Genomic DNA, 19,106 nt, shown 5'->3' on the forward strand with positions numbered 1-19,106 from the left:
GGAACCAGTGCTCCAATTTCTTAACTTTCTTTGTGTTACAGACTCTTTTGAGAAAAATCAAAGATTATGAATTCTGTCTCCTCTCAGTAAATGTATATACTGAAAACATTCTGCACACTCCCAAGATTATAATCTCTTAGTCAACTCTGCTTGCCTCTCTTAAAAGTAGTTATTGGAGAACCTGGATTAGCATATCATCACTGATGTTAGTGATTTTTTTCCCATACAGACTGTATAAGAGGGTAAGGTATAGACATTTCCATGCTAAAAAGTAGTGTGAGGTTTTGTTTAGAAATAGAGGAAAATTTTAGATAAAAAGATGGCAAACACATAAATACTTTCCCTGAAAACCTTTCATTGTTTTAGTTACTATTTAATTATCCTTTAGGCCTAAGAAAAGCGTATTGACTGTAGAAGGTTGGGTTCCCAGGAAACAGACTCTGGGGTGGAGATTGGAGACCAGAGAATCTATCAGGGACTGCTCTTGGGAATAACACTGTGCCACAAGGGAAGGGAGCAAGAAAGAGCCAGCAGAGGGAGACCTGGGGCTACAATGCAGTCTCAGCGAAGCCCTGCAGCGAGCTCTGGAAGTGGGATGGTCTTCAGAGTTATCCCAAATTCGTGCTGGTGGAAGGAGGAATTTTACACCCCCCCTGTGGCCTTTGGTGAGGTGGTTCTCCTAAGCTGAGGGTAGGTAATTCATAAGGAAGGCAGTCAGCAGCAAGCCCTCTCAGCATTTGGGAGAAGATAGCCTTCAGTTTTGAAGGGGGATTTGGGTGGCACAGGACAGAGTCCATCCTAATTTTTCCTTGTATTTATCAAGTCAAAAGTTATTGTTTTGGTTTTCAGGGTACTTTGATGATATGCAAAGCCTTTGTAAGTAATTTGCAGTCAACATTTCCACCTTTCATTTATAAAACAACTCTTTTATCTAGGGGAAAACACACTGCATTCTGTGTCAGAAAACTAGGTTTAGATTCTTACTTGGCCACCAGTATAATTTGTAGTTCCAAGTTAATGGGGTTAGACTGGTGGCTAAGTAGTTGGTGTCTTTTATTTTTAATCTCCCGATTTTCCTTTCCTTTATTCAAACAACAAGATGCCACTTTTCATTTAAGAAATAAATCTGGATGCATCCCTTGTTTTCTACGTGTGCTCAACTTTCTAGGTTGCATTGCTGGATGGTCATGTGTCCTGGGCTGGTTAGTTTGAACTCTCCATGTCCTTGGCCTAAGTAATTTTTTAAGGGCTAGTACTGACTCTAGTTTGGAAACATTAAATCAATGTTTTCAGTATGCAGTGGAGCCCATAAATAACCCTCTGATTAATCCCTAAAGTTGATTTTTTCTTTGTTTTAGTGCATAGGGGTAACAAAAAGTGTACATATCTACCCAGCATACTGGATTTAGTCATTTCCATGCTAAGATATTTTGTCAATACTTATTATGCATATCTAAGTCTCTGATTTCCAGAAACAGTTGAACAAATTACAGTGAAGATTGAAATGTGAAATATGGATAATCTACAAGAAGTGGTCTTTCTTGTGTTGTCCCAATGTAGTAGTTTTGTGATTGCAGGAGCCAACATGTCTAGTGTGAAAGTAACTAAAGTGAAACAGAGGCAAGGCAGCTGTTCCCTAGACTTTCAGACTACATGAGTCAATTTTAAAAAAGCTATTCTGAAGTAAACTTCTGCTACTTGTAAGAGAAAGGGTCTTGATTAATACATTTTTTAAAGCAAATATCTGATACTTTGATAAGGAAGATGAAGGCTCAATTCCTGTCCTTGAGTTGCCTCCAGTTTAGTGGAAAGAATTAACATTTCAACAGGAAATGATATTTTAATGTGATAATGTTAATAACAACATTTATCTTGATTTTCTTCTGCCATCTTTTTTTTATAGGAAAATGGAATAAAATATTTACGGGAACTAAAGATTGATGTCTATAACATTCTAGCAACCATCAATTTCTCAGATATATGTATGGTGTTACTTATTTAGGCCAGCTTCCCACAACAATCCTCCAAGAGGTAGTGGCTGATTGAAGCTTAATGATTCATTATATTAAATCATGTAAAATAATGACTTTACTATCATCTGTAAAGTAAGATTAATTTTAATCTCTCTACTAAAATGGTTTATATCAAAGTAGATTAGGGTAGAAAAAAATCCTAGGAAATATTAGAATTTAATGTATAAGCATATTTCTAAACTGACCCCAAAAAAGGCTTTTAATCAGAAATATGACACACTATTGCCCATTTCATACCAGTGGTCAGCATCCAAGTAGATGTTTCTCAAGATATAAAAGTGGAATTCATGAAGATAGAGAGCAGACTGGTGGTGACCAGGGGCCAAGAATGGTAGGGGGGTTAAGGGAATGGAAAGAGGTTTATTAATGGGTAAAATTATACCCTTAGAATAAATAAGACCTGGTGCTCAATAAATCAGTAGGGTGACTATAGTTAAGATCAATTGATTGTACATTTCAAAATAGCTAAAAGAAAATAATTCATATGTTGCTATTGCAAAGAAAAGATAAATATTTAAGGTGATGGATATCCAAACTACCCTGATTTGATTACATGAATTTATCAAATTATCATATGTACCCTGAAAATATGATATGTACATATCATATGTATCAATGTTAAAAATTTAAGAAATAAAACAAATAAATATCTTTCAAGTCTTTGCTTACCATGTGCCATGCACTGTGAGAGGTACTTGGAAGAGAATGTTGAGCAAAACAAAAAACAATTCTTGCCCTCATGGAGTATATTATCTATACCATCTGATGATACCACAAACCGTATTACAGATAGAGGTATCCTGCAATACTACTTATTTTCCAAACTGCAGTTGCAATTTAACAAAATTTAGTGGCATTCTCTGGAATACATCAAAATAGTAATTCTCAGTCTGATTATTGTTTTGAAATATCACTTTTAAAATAATGAATTCAACAGGAAAAGAGATCTGTCACTAAGTTTTGTGTCTGATTTTCTCCTCTATTCATTTCTTCCTCCTCTGTGTAGATTAGGCACATTTAATTTTTTGAATCATATAATACATTTTAAGACCCCACTTGGAGTAGAAAAAGGCTTCAGCACTGTATTCAACCAGTCTTGGTGTTTCTGAAATTATGACAGAATGCCAAGCATTAAAATTAATATTTGAAACCTTGGACTTTTTTAAAAATAAGGAGTAGTATGTCATACTGCTGGATACATGAGATACATCATTGAACTGAAGAGACTTTTCCTAACACGTGAATAGCAAAACATACTTTATAAATGGCTTGCTTCCTGAGAAAATAAAACTTTTAACCATAAGCCATTTAAAAAATCTTGCTTAGAAAAAACTTCACTTCAAAAGAATTTGAGTCATTTATGATTTTGTTGGCATTTGTGCTGCATTTTTACTTTGTATTTAAAAAATAATGATAATTATATGGTATACTAGATTTTTGAGGTAACACGGTCTGGCAACAGTGGACCATCACTGAGACTGAATTTCTATTTGATAATAACTTGTGATCTGAGCATGAGATCACAATATTTCAATATAAGAGGCATCTTTACAGTGATGCTGATCAATATTTGTTAAGAACATTTTACTGATGAATAAATCCAAAGCAGTAGAATATATAAATTTTACCTACTTAACATCATATATACTAATGCAAAGGAAATAGTTCAATAAGTTGTTTAGATTAATTATATGCTTACTGATGCACATTGAAGTAAATGAGAGAACTGAAAGCTGGAAAGTAGCCAAATGAGTAATAAACAGATTTAAGACTGTCTAGAGAGAAAGTCAGTAATATTATAGTCATCAGACATTTGAAAAACACTCTCTGGGTAATCATAAACATTTGCAATCAATTAAGAGGAATGTGTCCATTTCATGGGTCTTGATTAAACCTACAGCAAGACTACACAGAATAAACATTGTGATTCTTAGGAATGCATTCATGAGGATGGTCCTTCAATGTTCATTTCAAAAGGACATGTGGCAATTAAATTGTAAGTAAAGAGTGATACGGTGAAGAGTGGTGCTTAAGTAGCTTAGATCACTAGACTATGTACTGACTCTAGTTTGAAAACATTAAATCAATGTTTTCAGTATGCAGTGGAGTCCATAAATAGCGCTCTGATTGATCCCTAAAGTTGATTTTTTTCTTTGTTTTTGTGCAGATGGGTAACAAAAAGTGTACATATCTACCCAGCATACCGGATTTAGTCATTTCTATGCCCTTTTGTCAATACTTATTATGCATATCTAAGTCTCTGATTTTCAGAAAGTTTAACAAATTACAGTGAAGATTTATATAAGGTCAACAACCTTGTTGTAGAATAGTAAAGGCTATCCTGAAACTGTAAGAAAATAACAGAAAGGCTAAGACCATAAAATAATTTTTAGCTGACCAAATCTAAATGAAACAAAAAAATATAAACTAAAATTTCAAAGGGTATGTTTTAAAAGTGATTTTAAAATAATAAATTATAATACAACAATTATAATTTTCTTAATTATTCTTATAAGATTGCTTTCAAACCAAAAAAGGAAGTACATGTGTCTATGTATGCCTACCCTTCACCCTTCTATGAAAGTGTCATCATGTAACTCAGGCTGGTAACTCGGAGCCCTCCATATACTTGACCAAATTATTTGGTTTAAGAATGGAAAAGGACCCAAACAACATGTAATATTTGATGTATGGATAAAAATCCCTATGTATAATATATCATATATATGTGTGTGTATATATATACACTCTGTCAGGGTAGGCTTCAGGTCACCAGGGTCTGCTAACTTGATTGAGAATGAACCAACACATGAATAGAAGTAGAGGTGAGGATATGGTAAGAGAATAACTATTTTCAGTAAGTTCATGTATCTGCATCATTATGATAAACTGTTTAGCTCCCTGTCACTGAAGTATCCCTCCAATCTCTACAACTGAATCCATTCTAATAGACCTACCAATATATCCATCCCAGTATTGGGTTGTTATTGTTACTAGGCAAGGAAACTTAAAGAACTCAAGTAGCTCATTTGATGAAGAGCACAGTGTCAACCTTACTGTTTGCTTCATTCTAGCAAATCAGTTCTACCCAGGTTTTCCAGCCCTGAAATTTAATTTTTCTTTCATCAGTACTCTCAAAAGAAAACAATTCCATTAAAACAATTTACCTACCATTTTTCTATTCTAAGGAGCACCTCCTCTTATAACTTTCTGGTTTCCGTATTATTTCTGTTGCAAGACTCTTATTATGGCATCTAGCCGTTGTCAGATATATCTGTCTTAATTCTTTGCTTAGACCTCTCTGATGGTGAGTCTATGGAACGACTGCCAATTGCCTTTTATGAGCCTCTTTCAATACCATAATCCACCTGTTTGACAATGCTTCCTCTTGGAAGGCATTTGGTTGAAATCATGACCAGCATGTTAAGCCAATTAAGAACAATGCAAAACTGGAAGGGTTGGTCAATATCATTAACACAATGAAGATAAAACATAAAATTGAAAAGCAAAAATCATGATAAAGAAAGCACAGTACAAGTGTTTTGTATTTATAAAGAGGTAAATATCTCACATCTCTCTACAGCAACAAGACAACACGAGGCATATTTTGTAATCAGTAAATATGTCAGGTCTTATCTTCTTATACAGAGAGATGGAAAAACTAGAATAGCTAGGGATAAAGGCACTCAGAAAGGTGAGGTATCTGAAATTAACATCAAATTCAAAAATGGTAAATTGCTTGCGGTGCTTAGGCAGTAGACATCTAGGGTAAGTTTAGAGAGGTATCATTTTATTGACTTCTTGATAAACGATTATAAGCAAAGCAGATTAGTTATTTTATATTATTCCAGAAAATGACTCATTTTTTATCAATGTGTGTGTTTTCAGTTTCATGTAAACTTTTTGACAACTAGAAATGTTCAATGCCTAAAAGTGAAAAAAGCTGCATCAAAAAGTAATGAATTCTGCATTGCTTGGAGTCTTCTGGCAGGGGAAACAGAACTGTCAATCAGAGATGTGGAAGAGGAGACCTGTTGAAATTTATTGTTTCCAGATGCCTCATCAAGGAACAAAGCTGGCTTATCAGAAGCACCTGTGAAGTTTTAAATATATATACGTTGCTATGCACCCTGCAAAAATTTTGATTGAATGGTTTTGGAATGAGGCCCAGGCATTCCAATTATTAAAAAGCTCTCCTAGAGATTCTAATATACTTTAAAATTTGGGTTCTCAGTGGCCACCAAATTAAATTCTCACCTTTTGTTTATGACTCAGTAATCTCGAAATCATTATGATTCAATTATGTGTTTAGTTTAAAATTATGATATTTGTGTAAATTGCTTTTTTTACTTTATCCTTTCCTTTACCGTTTTGTCTTAAAATATTTGATGGGTTGTTCTATATTGTAATTTTTACTGAAGTTTAATTTACATATAATAAAATAAACAGATCTCACATGCTTAAAGGATTGTTTATTGTATTCTACTGTTACTATCACTCAAAACAAGATAATGGATATTTCCATTACCACTAAAAGTTATTTTGTGTCACTTGCCAGACAATCTACCCGAGACAAATAGATGTGACCACTGTCTGATTTTGATCATTATAGCTTAGTTTTGTACTCACTGGACTTAAAATATATGGAATCGTACAGTATTACTCATTTTTAAATGTCAGGTTTTTCTCACTTAACACAGTGTTTCTTCATATTTCAATAGTTCATTATTTATTTTGCTCAATAATATTCTGCTGTACCAAAATTCATTTAACCATCCTCAAAATGATGGGCATTAGAGTTGCTTCCAGTTTTGGATATGAGGAATAATGCTGCTACGAATATTCTTGTACAAGAATTCATGTGGCCACACATTCTCATTTTTTTTCTGGAGTGAAATGGGTAGGGTATACGAGGTAAGTAGATATTTAACTTGGTAAAAAATCGCCCAACAGCTCTCCAAAGTGACTGCATGTTTTACATTCCAGCCAGCAAAGTATCAGAGGTGCAATTGTATTGCCAATCTTTGTCTTCAGCCAATCTAGTGGGTACAGATTGGCATCTCCTTGTAATTTAAATTTGCATTTTTCTATGGACTAATAAAGTTGCACAGTTTATTTGCCACTTATATATCTTCTTATGTGACTGGTCTGGACAAGGCTTTCACCCATTTAAAATTGTTTTTGGTTTCATACTGTTGCTTTGTAAGAGTTTTTAAATATGTGTATTCTCTGAACCCTTTACATATTGCACATATTTATATGCTTTAGAATTTATTGCTCAGTTTGTAGTTTGTCTGTTTCTTAATGTTGTATGTTAATGAGCAGAACATTTTAATTCTGAGAAAGTCCAAAACATTTTTTGTACCTAATAAATCTTTATATATCCTGAAGTCATGAAGATAATCTCTTGTTTTCCTCTAAAAGATTTCTAATTCTAATGTTTTAGTTTAAGTCTGTGATCAATCTTGAATTAATTTTTGTGTGTGGTTAGAGATAAAAGTTATTTTTGTTTTCATTCCATACAGGCACCCAGTTGGTTCAGCAAATATTGTTTAAACATTTCACCACTGAACTGATTGGCATGTCAGTTAATAACCAACCCCACTCTGTGCCTGTGGGTTGATTTCTGGACTCCTAATGATGTCCCATGAATCTATTTGTCAATCCTTATGCCAATATCAAAAAAGCCTTGAAGTCAGGTAAAATATTTCATCCAATTTTTTTCTTTGTTCTTTCAATTGTTGTGCCTTTATAAGATCTTTACACAATGTTGGGATCAACTTATCAATTTCTTCAAAAGGCTCTAAAAACAATTTAAAATTTAAGATTTTGATTATTATATTAAATCTATAAATCAATTTATGAAAATGGATATCTTAAGACTAAAATTTGAAAACCGTGAACATGTATCCCTCCATTATTTAGTTCTTCTTTAAATACTGTGGGTCAATATTTCATAATTTTTAGTGTAAATGTCTTGCAACATTTTGCAGACTTATTTCTGGGTATTTGATGTTATGTTTTATTTCAGGTTTTAATTTTTTATTGCTATTATAAAGAAATATAATTACTTTCAAATATAGGCTGTAAGCTTACTAATTAATTTAAAAGTTTTAGATTTCATAGGATTTTCTATGTACATTATTATGTATTGAGAAATAAAGACATTTTTGCTTCTTCCTTTTCAAATTCTTTGTGTTTTATTCTTTGTTTTATTTCAGTGGTAGAATTTCCAGTAGAATATTTGTGTGTGTGTGTGGAGGATATGTATTCTTTTTAATTTCTGATATTGTCAAATTTTGTTTTCTGTATTTTTTTAAAATGGTCTTGCTGGAGTTGAACAATGAGAACACATGGACACAAGGAGGGGAACATCATAAATCGGGGCCTGTCAGGGTGTGGAGGGCTAGGGGAGGGATATCATTAGGAGAAATACCTGATGTAGATGACAGGTTGATGGGTGCAGAAAACCACCACGGCACATGTATACCTACGTAACAAATCTGCACGTTCTGCACATGTATCCCAGAACTTGAAGTATAATAAAAAAAAAAAAAAAGTTTTTTAATGGTCTTGTTAGTGGTTTATCAAAATCTTTCCTAAAAATTAATAATTTTAGACTTTGTTAACTTTCTCTTTGTTTTTCTGTTTTCTGTTTTATTTATCTCTACTTATTTTTTTCTTACACTTTGTGTTTAACATAGTCTCATTTTGGTATAATCTAGAGGTGAAGTTTAGTTTCTTGCTATTTAAGCTTTTCTTTTTTCAAATACCAACATCAATTTGATTAATTAATTAATTAATTAATTTGTAGTTACTAATGCTTAGGGCTCAGTGAATTGATGTCTTTAATTCAATTTTGGCTAATTATCAGTCATTTTCTCTTCACATTTGTCTTTGTTTTCCTATCTTCACTCTTTTCTACATAGATACTAATTAGGTTTAATCTTAGTGTAAGTAGGAGTCCTGTTTCTCATGCATGTAAATGTAACTGTGATGAAGACTGATGTTTAGAATTCCTTCCCTCAATCATCTATGCACACGCTCTCCAGATACTAATTCAATATAGAACCTTCAGATTGTGGCCTTTCATTAAAATTATATTATGTATTTATAGTATTGATTTTCTTCAGCTGTTAATTTCTCATTATCAGTGAAGAGTAATTCTGGTTACATTAGTAAGACTGCATTAAAACTATGCAGAGAGAATAGTGGACTGAGCGCCATAGTTAACAAAACAAAACAAAACAAAAAAACAACCAAAATAAAAAATGACTTTTTTTAGTCTCTTGGCTTTAATCTCCACATGTATATAAACTGTATTTCAAAATTTTCCAGGTGTCCTTAAAATATTTATTTTCTTTTCATGGAAAGTCAAAAGCAGGTAAAAGTAGTATTTAAAACATATTGCACTCCTTGAGAAGGCAGGATGAAAATCAGCTTGCTTTTCAAGTCATGAAGTATAAATTCAACTAGCATTTATTCCAACCAATTTTTAAATAACCTTAATAGAAAGCAAATTAGCACCCTTTATTTCCTGAAGCAAGTGCCACTCAAGGTTTTAACACAAACACAATCACTCTTCAACACTTGGAAATATTTGAAGGTTTTTTTATATATATATAATATTCATACAGAGATATTCCTTCAACTATCAAAGTTAAAAAAATAAAAAGTGAAAGAATCAATCTGAGCTGAAATAAACGATGTTACCCATGAAGATATAGAGCTTGGGGTAGACCAAAACCAGATTTGCTTGGTTGAACTTGATAGTAGCTACTTGAAACTGAAAGTGCCTTGCTTATTGCTGTACAGTAGGTCTCTGGATCCACATCCCTTTCTTTTCCTTTCCCCTTTTCCCTGGCATCAGCTGCCTTAACAAGAAGGATTCTTGCCATAAGAGAGACTAAACACCCTAGGCACGTATCAATCTTCTGAGAAAACTTGGGTAAGGGAGGGACTCAGACTTCTACGGCTTTGTTGGATATAGCAACTATCTAGCCCTGGGGGAAGGCGGGAAAATGCTCAGATCCAACTATTTGGTGGGGGTCTCAGTGCGGGAAGGAAAGATACGTGACATGTAGGTGGCTCCCTTTATACCAACTTAATATACTGTTGTTGCTTCCTACATTGAGTATATAATTGGAATTCATGTGTTATATGTTTCTACTTTCCTACTTCATAAATATTCAAGGAGATTTTCCTTATTGGGAATAATGTCGCATACAGACAAGCTTCTTTTCTTCCCAAAAAGAGATGCCTAGCACTGTGTTGGACTCTGGAAATTTCTGACTCTGACTAATGACTATGCCATTTGGGACCTCTGCTGAAGAGAGGAGTCTCATCCTAGAGACTCACTTTGGGATTTTGGACTTGGAGCTCCCCAAATATGGCTACCCGGTACATCCATTTTCAAAAGCAGCTATTAGCTTTCTAATGGACCCTTACTGAAACCGAAAGCCTGATCTATGAATGACCTGACATTCCTATCTTGAGGGTCACTTCGAATTCAGCAACTAGTAATATGTGCAGGGTCCAACAAGCATGCAAATCAAAATCAAATTCTTCCTTTAGGATACTTTACCTCCTAAAGCTAAGTGCTGGCTGGACAGGGTCTTGAGATGCAGAAGTTCCATAAACAAATGGTGATGGCTTTGCTGAACTGAAATCTGAAAGTGTTCACTGTAGTTTGCTTAGGTCATTCAAGTTCAGCACCTGCTATGCAGTACTGAAAATGGACATGCTTACTCTGCTAAGTGGGCAGAACCTAAGCCTGTTCTCATAGCCCTGTATAATACTCACCTCCACGGCACTTTCTCTCTCTCTCTCTCTCTCTCTCTCTCTATATATATATATATATACACACACACACAGACACACACACATGTATACACACACACACACACACACACACACATATGTGTGTATATATATGTATATATGTATATATATATACATTATGAGTGCTGATCTGTTGCCAAGAGCTTAGTAGTTTGGTATGCTACTTAGTGAACTACAGAGTAGTAACACTATAGACACCACACTTTGGAGCTGTGAATTGTGGAAGTATATCAAGGCTGCATCAGGGTTACTCATGGAGTAACTCATAGTAAAAGTCCATTAACTGATCAGATCAACTGGACTCAAGCTGATTACTGGGACAGACACAGATTGCCACCATTGCTGCCTGACATGATCTACCATTTACCGGGTCTACCATCACAGACAGGACACAAAGCAAATAATTTCTGTTACCAGAGCCTGCACTTATTGTCATACTTGTGATTCCTGCTAAAAGTTGACTTCTTGTCTCCTAGTAGGGAGGGTCAAAGAGGGTTGTCCACTCCCACTGCAAGCACATTGACTATTTTGGCCTCTGATCACTTCCTAGGGCTGCCTGAAAATGTTGGAGATACTTTTTTTAGGTCGTGTTATTATTGCTCCAGTCTGATCCGCTGATGTACGTACTTCTTTAGAAGCTCTTGAAATTAATCTGCATCATGTTTTCAGCTTATTGGACCATTTGCAGCCTGACAAATGTATGCAAAAGATGCTCAACAATGGCCTGGTAGTCAAGGGACTTACTGTCTACCATCAACAGACTTCCAGTGTTGTTTAGTATTGAAACAATCTCCTCAAATGCTGACTTCAAAAGATGTGCAGTTTTATCTTCTTCACTTTTTCCTGGTCCATATACCTTAGTGAGGCAGCTTGTTCACTTTATGAATATGTTCCAAGAAAGAAATAATATCATCTTGGGTGATTTCTGTGCAATGATCAACATGAAAGTCGTGTGGGATTATCTATACCTACTTCTAATTTGAAAATTTTATTATAACCTTTTCTGGGCAAAACACTTCTTTCTTTTTCCCCAGAGCAGCCTGTGTGGCAGCCTTGCCTAAATGGAGCTTATGGGATTTGGACTCAGTTATGTTTCAGTCTCCTGGAGTTTCTTGTTTTATTGATATGATTCTGGATCATAAGGATAATGAGCACTTTGTGAGGACGCAGCTTGTTCATGCAGCCCAAAGTGAGGGACACAATCAGTCTCTGTAAGTTTTATAAAAATGTCCTTGTAGCTCTTGCACCATTTTTTATGAAAAGTCTATGTGCAAACAGGAAATAATTGAGAAAAAAGATGACATCACAGTTATTAGGATGAAATACATCAGTTTTCTAAAGGTAGAAGGAGAGCACCAAATGAGAAGGGAACATTCACAGACCCCAACAATTATGGGGAAAGGACGGATATTAATGATATTTGTCTTTCAAAATGACTTCTGGAGTATTCTCTATGAAAGAAAACTCCCTGGTACAGAACATCCAAACTAGGATAAGTGTCTTAGACTTCACTGACTGTTGGACTTGCCTTTTCTTACCAGATGGCTCTATTCATGACTTGATCGCCATTCCTTTATTCTTATGAATAAGTCTACTGGAAATAGCAGAGGATGCACCTGCCACCCCTTTGCAGAATGCTTGAAAATACCTCTAAATACCTTCTCTACCACTATTCTCACTCATTACATTGGATGGTAAGAAAGCTACTAAACTGGTGGCATAAAACAAGGATTGTTAAATAATCCTTAAAGGGCTAGATAATAATATGTCAGGGTTATTTAGGTTATATTGCTTTTGTTACAAGTGCAGGACTCTGCTACTGTAGCTTAAAAGCAGCCAAACAACAGGCAAATATATGACCATGGCTGAGTTCCAATGGAATTTTATTTACAAAAAGTAGTTTGTAACTACTACAACAATAGTAGTTATTTACAACAGTAGTTTGCTGACCCCTGGAGTAGACAACGAGGACGGACTTAATCAACTACTCTCACAAAGTCTCTCCTAAACAAGAACTGGACTGAATTATTCTACTAATTGAGAACACTGGGCATTACCAGAGGACGAGGAGGTCACATAGGAGGTAATATTTGTTTGTGTTCCACCTGGGGGATTCCTGAAATTGGACATAACCCTTCCCTCCACCAACTCAGGCAAACCAGCCCCACTTCCAGTACTATAATTTTTGTATGGAGATTACCACCCTTCTGAAGACACATGATTGAACATTAGGGTAGGCATGAGAAATTTTCAATTGTTTAAGTAAAGATCAGCAGAAGATCATATAGTACACTAATGAGATCTCTCCAAAGTGAGGCTACCCTTATTTATTTACAGGAGCTACGTGGAGCAGTATCTGTGAATCCTGTGGGCAGTTTATCCTACTATGGAATTCATGCATTACAAAGTTTTCCCTGAATTTCACTGAAGCAATCAACGGCACCACTTCAGTTCTGGAATTCATTCAGGTCAGCTTCAACTCACTGGCCAGTGTATTTACAGATGATAGGTTTTGCCTATGGGCAAAGGTGGCATCTTTGTAACCACAAATAAATCCTTTTGTATCTAAATTAATGCTTCTGGCCAAGTGGAAAGGTTCATGCAGAAATTTAAGGAGAAAGCTACCTGGCTTTTTAAAGTAAACTTCAGTAGTTCATAGGATTTGTTCAACTGGCTGGGTCCAGGACCCTGGTGGGCATGGTTGAGATCAATCCTAATCATTCAAGTCCTGTTTATCATCTCTTTAAATAAGTACAGATGAGAAAAGCTGAATGGATATGATCCCAATCCTTACCTTTCAGATAAACTAGAGGAGTGGCGATCTCATGGGGGAAATTTGCTATTAGCCTACAATGTTGTAGCAAGAACATGAATATTATATTATTGGGAGACAATTCTCCATAGGTCTCCTGTGTTACTACACATTTTGAAAACAGGAGTTCTTATTAGGGAACAGGACACATGGGTTCCCTAAGCTCAGGGTTTCTTAGCTGCCATACAAGCCCATTACACATACGGTATTCACTTGAAGTGCTCCACATTGCGTTGTGGAACTTGAGGGCAAGAGAAACAGACATTACTATGAGGGTCATGCTGCTTGCTGTACAATGAGTAATAAAGTCTCTCTATACAATCTGAAAGCCTAGTATTTCCCACCAGCATCCATGAAACGGATGCAGCTAACTTATTAGCTTGCACATAGGATAAAATTCCCAATCTTTCACAATTTCTGACAGCATTACATCACAAAATTTAGCTGTAAGATATTCCGGGACTATAGTTTTTCAGCCAGGAATGTTGCACTCTCAAATTTGGTATTCTATTTGCAAAGAAAAAAGAATAGTTATTGAGCCAGGCTGGTAAACAAAGCTTGTGAGCCATCAGAGTTTACCTTAAACAGCCAGGTGGCTTTCTCAAATTTCTGCATAAACCTTTACTGTGCCAGAAGCATTAATCCGACAACGAAAGGATTTATTTGAGGTTGCAGAATTTCTACTTTTGCCCACAAGGAGAAGGCAGCTATTTCTGCTACAGAGAGGTCAGCCTATTTTGTCCCAATGACTTTCTCATTTCCATGCTTTCAATAATAAGTAAACCTTCCTAATTGACATATAGTATTTTCCCTTGGTGTTAGTATGTTGGAATTCTGAGGGTTTGAAGTCTCTCTACTGAAAATGATTCTATGTAATTTATACATTTATTTTTTATTTCACAATCTGTTGGAAAAATTTCCATATAGGTTATTTTTATATCTATAATGTTAAAATACTGTCATGGTTGAAAGCAAGGACAGGAAGAGATCTTTCATATTTGAATTGGGGTTTCTCCATTTACTGGAAGTTACCTGACCTCCCACTACCTCAGCTTTTTCATTTGGAAAAAAATAATAATAATAATAACTACTACAGAGGGCTACTATGAGGATTAAATGAGATAATACATGTAAAGCACTTAGAAGAGAGGCTGGATATAGTAAATATTCTCTATTAGATTAGCCCTTATTATATTCTTGGGTGATAGTTTATTGCAACTCCTTTATACTGATAAATGATTAAGGTTATAGGCTCTGTCAGACTTTAAGTCTCAGATCTGATACTTCCTACTTATGTTTTTTGTGAACAAGTTACCTATCAGTTGTTCCTGTCTCCCTATTTGTAAAATTGTGACAGTAGTGTTCTTACTTCATAGGGCTACTGAGAAGATCCAATGATATGATATCTCGTTCTAGTGTTTGACAAATAAAAATGCTCAGAGATATTATTTTTAATATTTTAATTGCTGCAATATTTGATCACACTTTCTATTGGTGGGGGGGGGGCTGTTTCTCACATATTTTTGCCTCTTAAAATACTATTAGCTTCCATAATCAAGATTGAAGTCATTCCATAAATCTTCAAAAAGTCTTTAATCACTGGTGCCAAAATCAAACACTTCTTTACACACCAGTAGCCCTGAGTTTACATCATTCATAACACTTAACCCACTATTTTCTCTATTAAGAAAGACACACCTTTTGTTAATTGTAAGCTTGTTAAAGACTAAGACTACATTTTGAATACTTTTTATCTCATAGGTTGCAATTGCACTGAGCAAATGAGCAATGGATATTTCCTGAAGGACATATTTTTAAAAGCTGAACATTTCCTAACCTATTTTCAAGCCTTTGAAAATGTGTCCTGAATCAATCCATTCAAATAAAGTTTCCACATATTTTTCATCTTTTCATCCATTGACTTAGAATCAAAGATATCAATTTTCTTTGTTAAGAAATTTAAAGTAGACATTTATATTTTGCCCTTAATTATAATTAACTGCTTTTGAGAAGGAGGTTTATCTAAGTAACTTGATATAGAAGTCTAAATCTTTTAAAAGTGTATACTTTTCTAAACAAAATACATTTTCAATAACATTTGGCCCCATGAAGCTGCCTAATTCCATCCATAGATGATAGTTAATCTATTTCTTAATGAAAGCAATTCTTGATAACCAACATAAAAGTCACATACAATTCTGATGTTTGAACTTAAAATGATGACACTGATGAATGGATATGTAAATACAAGTAGCCCTCTTCAAAGTACAAGGTATTTGGCTAGTTTGATGTTTATTTTGGACTCTATTCCAATGCTTTACTTGCAAGATTAATTGTAAGTATTAAAGGGAATTTTTCTTTCATTAAACAAGGGTATTACTGAAATAATGATAGAAGCAGAAATATTTTTCATAAATTATTAAGCTAAATAAGTGAAAAAGCAAGTTTATCCCAAGAATAAAAGAAAATTCCTAAAGCAAACCTCAGATCTAACAGATGACCCAGTCATATATTACATGATTATTCCATCTTATTTACTCAAATAACAACTCAGGAAAAAAGAATAAGAAATTTCAAATACGTATAAATGATTCTGTGACGATGTATTTATTTAGTATATATTTTCAAAGTATAGTTATCTCACCCATAATAAAAACGTCTTCTTTTATACAAATTACCTGACTATAATATATGTAGGACTTAGAAACAAGTTAACAAGGAATTTTCTTTCTTCATGGTCATTTATAATGAACGAGTAATATCCTTGTTTCAATGTTGATAAAATGCCTTAATCAAAAGTCCGTTTTCTGTTCTAAATCCCAGCACTTTGGAGGCTGAGGTGGGTGGATCATGATGTCAGGAGATCCAGACCATCCTGGCTAACACGGTGAAACTCTGTCTCTACTAAAAATACGAAAAAAAAAAAAAATAGCTGGGCATGGTGGCATGTGCCTGTAGTCCCAGCTACTCAGGAGGCTGAGGCAGAAGAATCTCTTGAACCTGGGAGGAGGAGGTTGCAGTGAGCCGAAATCGCACCACTGCACTCCAGCCTCGGTGGCAGAGGGAAACTCCATCAAAAAAAAAAATTAAAAAGTCACTTTCATAGTACTAACTGAAAATTGTTTTCCCCCCTTAAGTAAAGCGTCCATTTTTAAATTTATTATTTCAATATATGTTTGATCAGAGACTATAAGAATACCATTTAAGTTATAAAGGCCACAAATAATCTGACTGTAAGAAAATCAACAAAGTCTTATTCAGCATGTTGATTCAAAAGAGTTTGCTATGTTCTCTAAATAACCCTATCAGTGAATTTCAGGCTTGTGTTGAGTTCAATCCTTACTTTAACTGATGAGCCAATTATTTTAATATCATTTTGTTTATTTTATTCATTTCGGTCTGTTAGACTTTGTTCTGTGACCCCTTAATAATGTGAATTAAGCAACAAAAATAAGGATTTCCGTCTTGGAGACAAAGGAGTTGTTTCCAGAGAGTGCCACAGACTTTGGCTGAAGCCTACCCACCAAGTTTAATGGGACTCTGGCTGCCAAAACCCCATGCAACCCTTGAATATTCAGGGCTAAATGTAACTGCTACTTGCTCTCCTTCCCTGGGAGTCCACAGGAGCTCTTTCTTATTTGTTGCTTCCTAGATTTCTGCCAACTTGTTTGTTCTCAATTCTATTGATGGCACTTTCTGGCCGACTCTTGTGTAACTGTTCTCCAATATTGTTCACATTGCTGGGTAGCTTAGGACAAGAAGGCATTTTAAAGATGTTTATTTACTTATTTGCAAAGAAAAATAAGTTACGCTACAGAGAGTGAAATCCTCTCTGACTTTCTTTTCAGAAAATTGTAAAAACTGAAGCCATCCCGATTGAACATAAAATTTTTCCAAGACTCCTTCTCAAGACATAACCTCTAAGAAAACACATGTTTCAAAATATGCATTCTTTATCAAGATCTGTTCATTTCCCCTCATTTGGTCATACTCATCTCTATTTTATTTCTGCCACAAATAAGAGGGAATCTGTAGGTTAAGATATCTGGGATCAGACAGTTAGAAAAAAGGTAGATAAATTCAGAAAAAATAAATGTAAACAAAAATGCTATTTTGTTTAGTTTTTAATGAAGCACCAGTAAGTATACTGAGACAAAGCATTTTATTCTCAAATGATGGTAAATTTAGGGACAATACTTTGTGTTTTACCTTGGAAGATTAAAGAAATTCTTTTTATACTACTTAGTACTTTTGTGAGATTTCCTACTACAGACAGCATATAATATGGATTGTATGGTGACATAATTTTAGTGACTCCAAGGAGTTAAGTACTGAGTAGGTATTAAAGTCTACACAAGGGTGTAAGCCAGATCTGTCAGATTTCATTTCACCAATTAATAAAAAGGGGTAATTTTTCAGTGTTCTAGGGTTATCCAATATGATCTTCTGCATTATAGAGAGGTATAAATATTTTTTTGAAAGAGAAGAAAGATGGTGTCGTTTTTATGACTAAATTACCATTATTTGAAAAAATCAAGATGTGTTGGAGTCAGATTCTCTCTAGAAACATTTGTAAACTAAGCATTAAGTAGGTATAGGTATTTATAAAGTTGACTTTATACCAAAATGTTGGACTTAAATACCTTAACACAATTTTCAGTTGCTGCTAGGTTTATAAGAATATCACAAGACAAGAAAACCACAAATAACAATGAGTAAGATCCTTGAAACTTTTAAGATTTAATGAAATTGCTTCTCATGCAAATATCAGCTTACAAAACCCACACAAATTATAAACACTTACCATATTCACTGTCATAGAATATAATGAATTTCTGCCAGGCATACTCTGTGACCACTCTTAGGATAACATCATTCAGGTAGACAGGTGGGCGAACTGAGAGAGTGTAGTCATCATTCCTGTTGCTCCGGGTGAGTCCACAGCCACTCCTTGGGGTCCCAGCTGTTGAGCGCTGAATGAATAGGTGGGGGATATGCATGGCGTCTGCCAAAGACTGGAGGGATCCTGCTGACGTGCAGCCAATGGAGCTGACCAGGGCCAAGATGCCTTGATTCATAAGTTCACAGGCTGCAAGAAAGCACAGTAATATTCAAAATGTCAATGGGTTTCACATATTTTCCCTTTTTAAGAAACAGTGGATGGATAAAGCTTACAGATTTTGTATATAGCTATGCAAATGTTTTAGAAAGGAACATGCTATGTGAGGAGATCCTCAAATTACAAAGCGCTATTGGTATTCCAAGATTTCTGCTCTTATTAGTTATGTGACCTTGTGCAAATCATTTGGCTTCTCTTGGCTCAGTTTCATCATCTGTAACGAGGGTAAAATAGCATGAATATTGCAGGATTATTGCAAGGATTAGAGAAAACACAGTGTCTGTTATTTGCAACTCACATG

The 19,106-nt window shown here is 34.8% G+C and overlaps 1 protein-coding gene across 1 annotated transcript in view; it reads right to left on the reverse strand.

Annotated features, from left to right (window-relative positions):
* The window catches only part of GRID2 (glutamate ionotropic receptor delta type subunit 2), a 723,504-nt gene extending 704,733 nt beyond the window's left edge, over nt 1-18,771 (reverse strand). Inside the window, exon 1 of the mRNA XM_017875509.1 lies at nt 18,491-18,771. Coding sequence (XP_017730998.1) covers nt 18,491-18,764 — 274 coding nt within the window. The 5' untranslated portion in view covers nt 18,765-18,771. The remainder of the gene's footprint in view (nt 1-18,490) is intronic.
* Between the last annotated feature and the right edge of the window lie 335 nt (nt 18,772-19,106).

Source organism: Rhinopithecus bieti, unplaced genomic scaffold, assembly GCF_001698545.2.
Source record: "Rhinopithecus bieti isolate Rb0 unplaced genomic scaffold, ASM169854v2 scaffold_6708, whole genome shotgun sequence".
Classification (NCBI taxonomy): domain Eukaryota; kingdom Metazoa; phylum Chordata; class Mammalia; order Primates; family Cercopithecidae; genus Rhinopithecus; species Rhinopithecus bieti.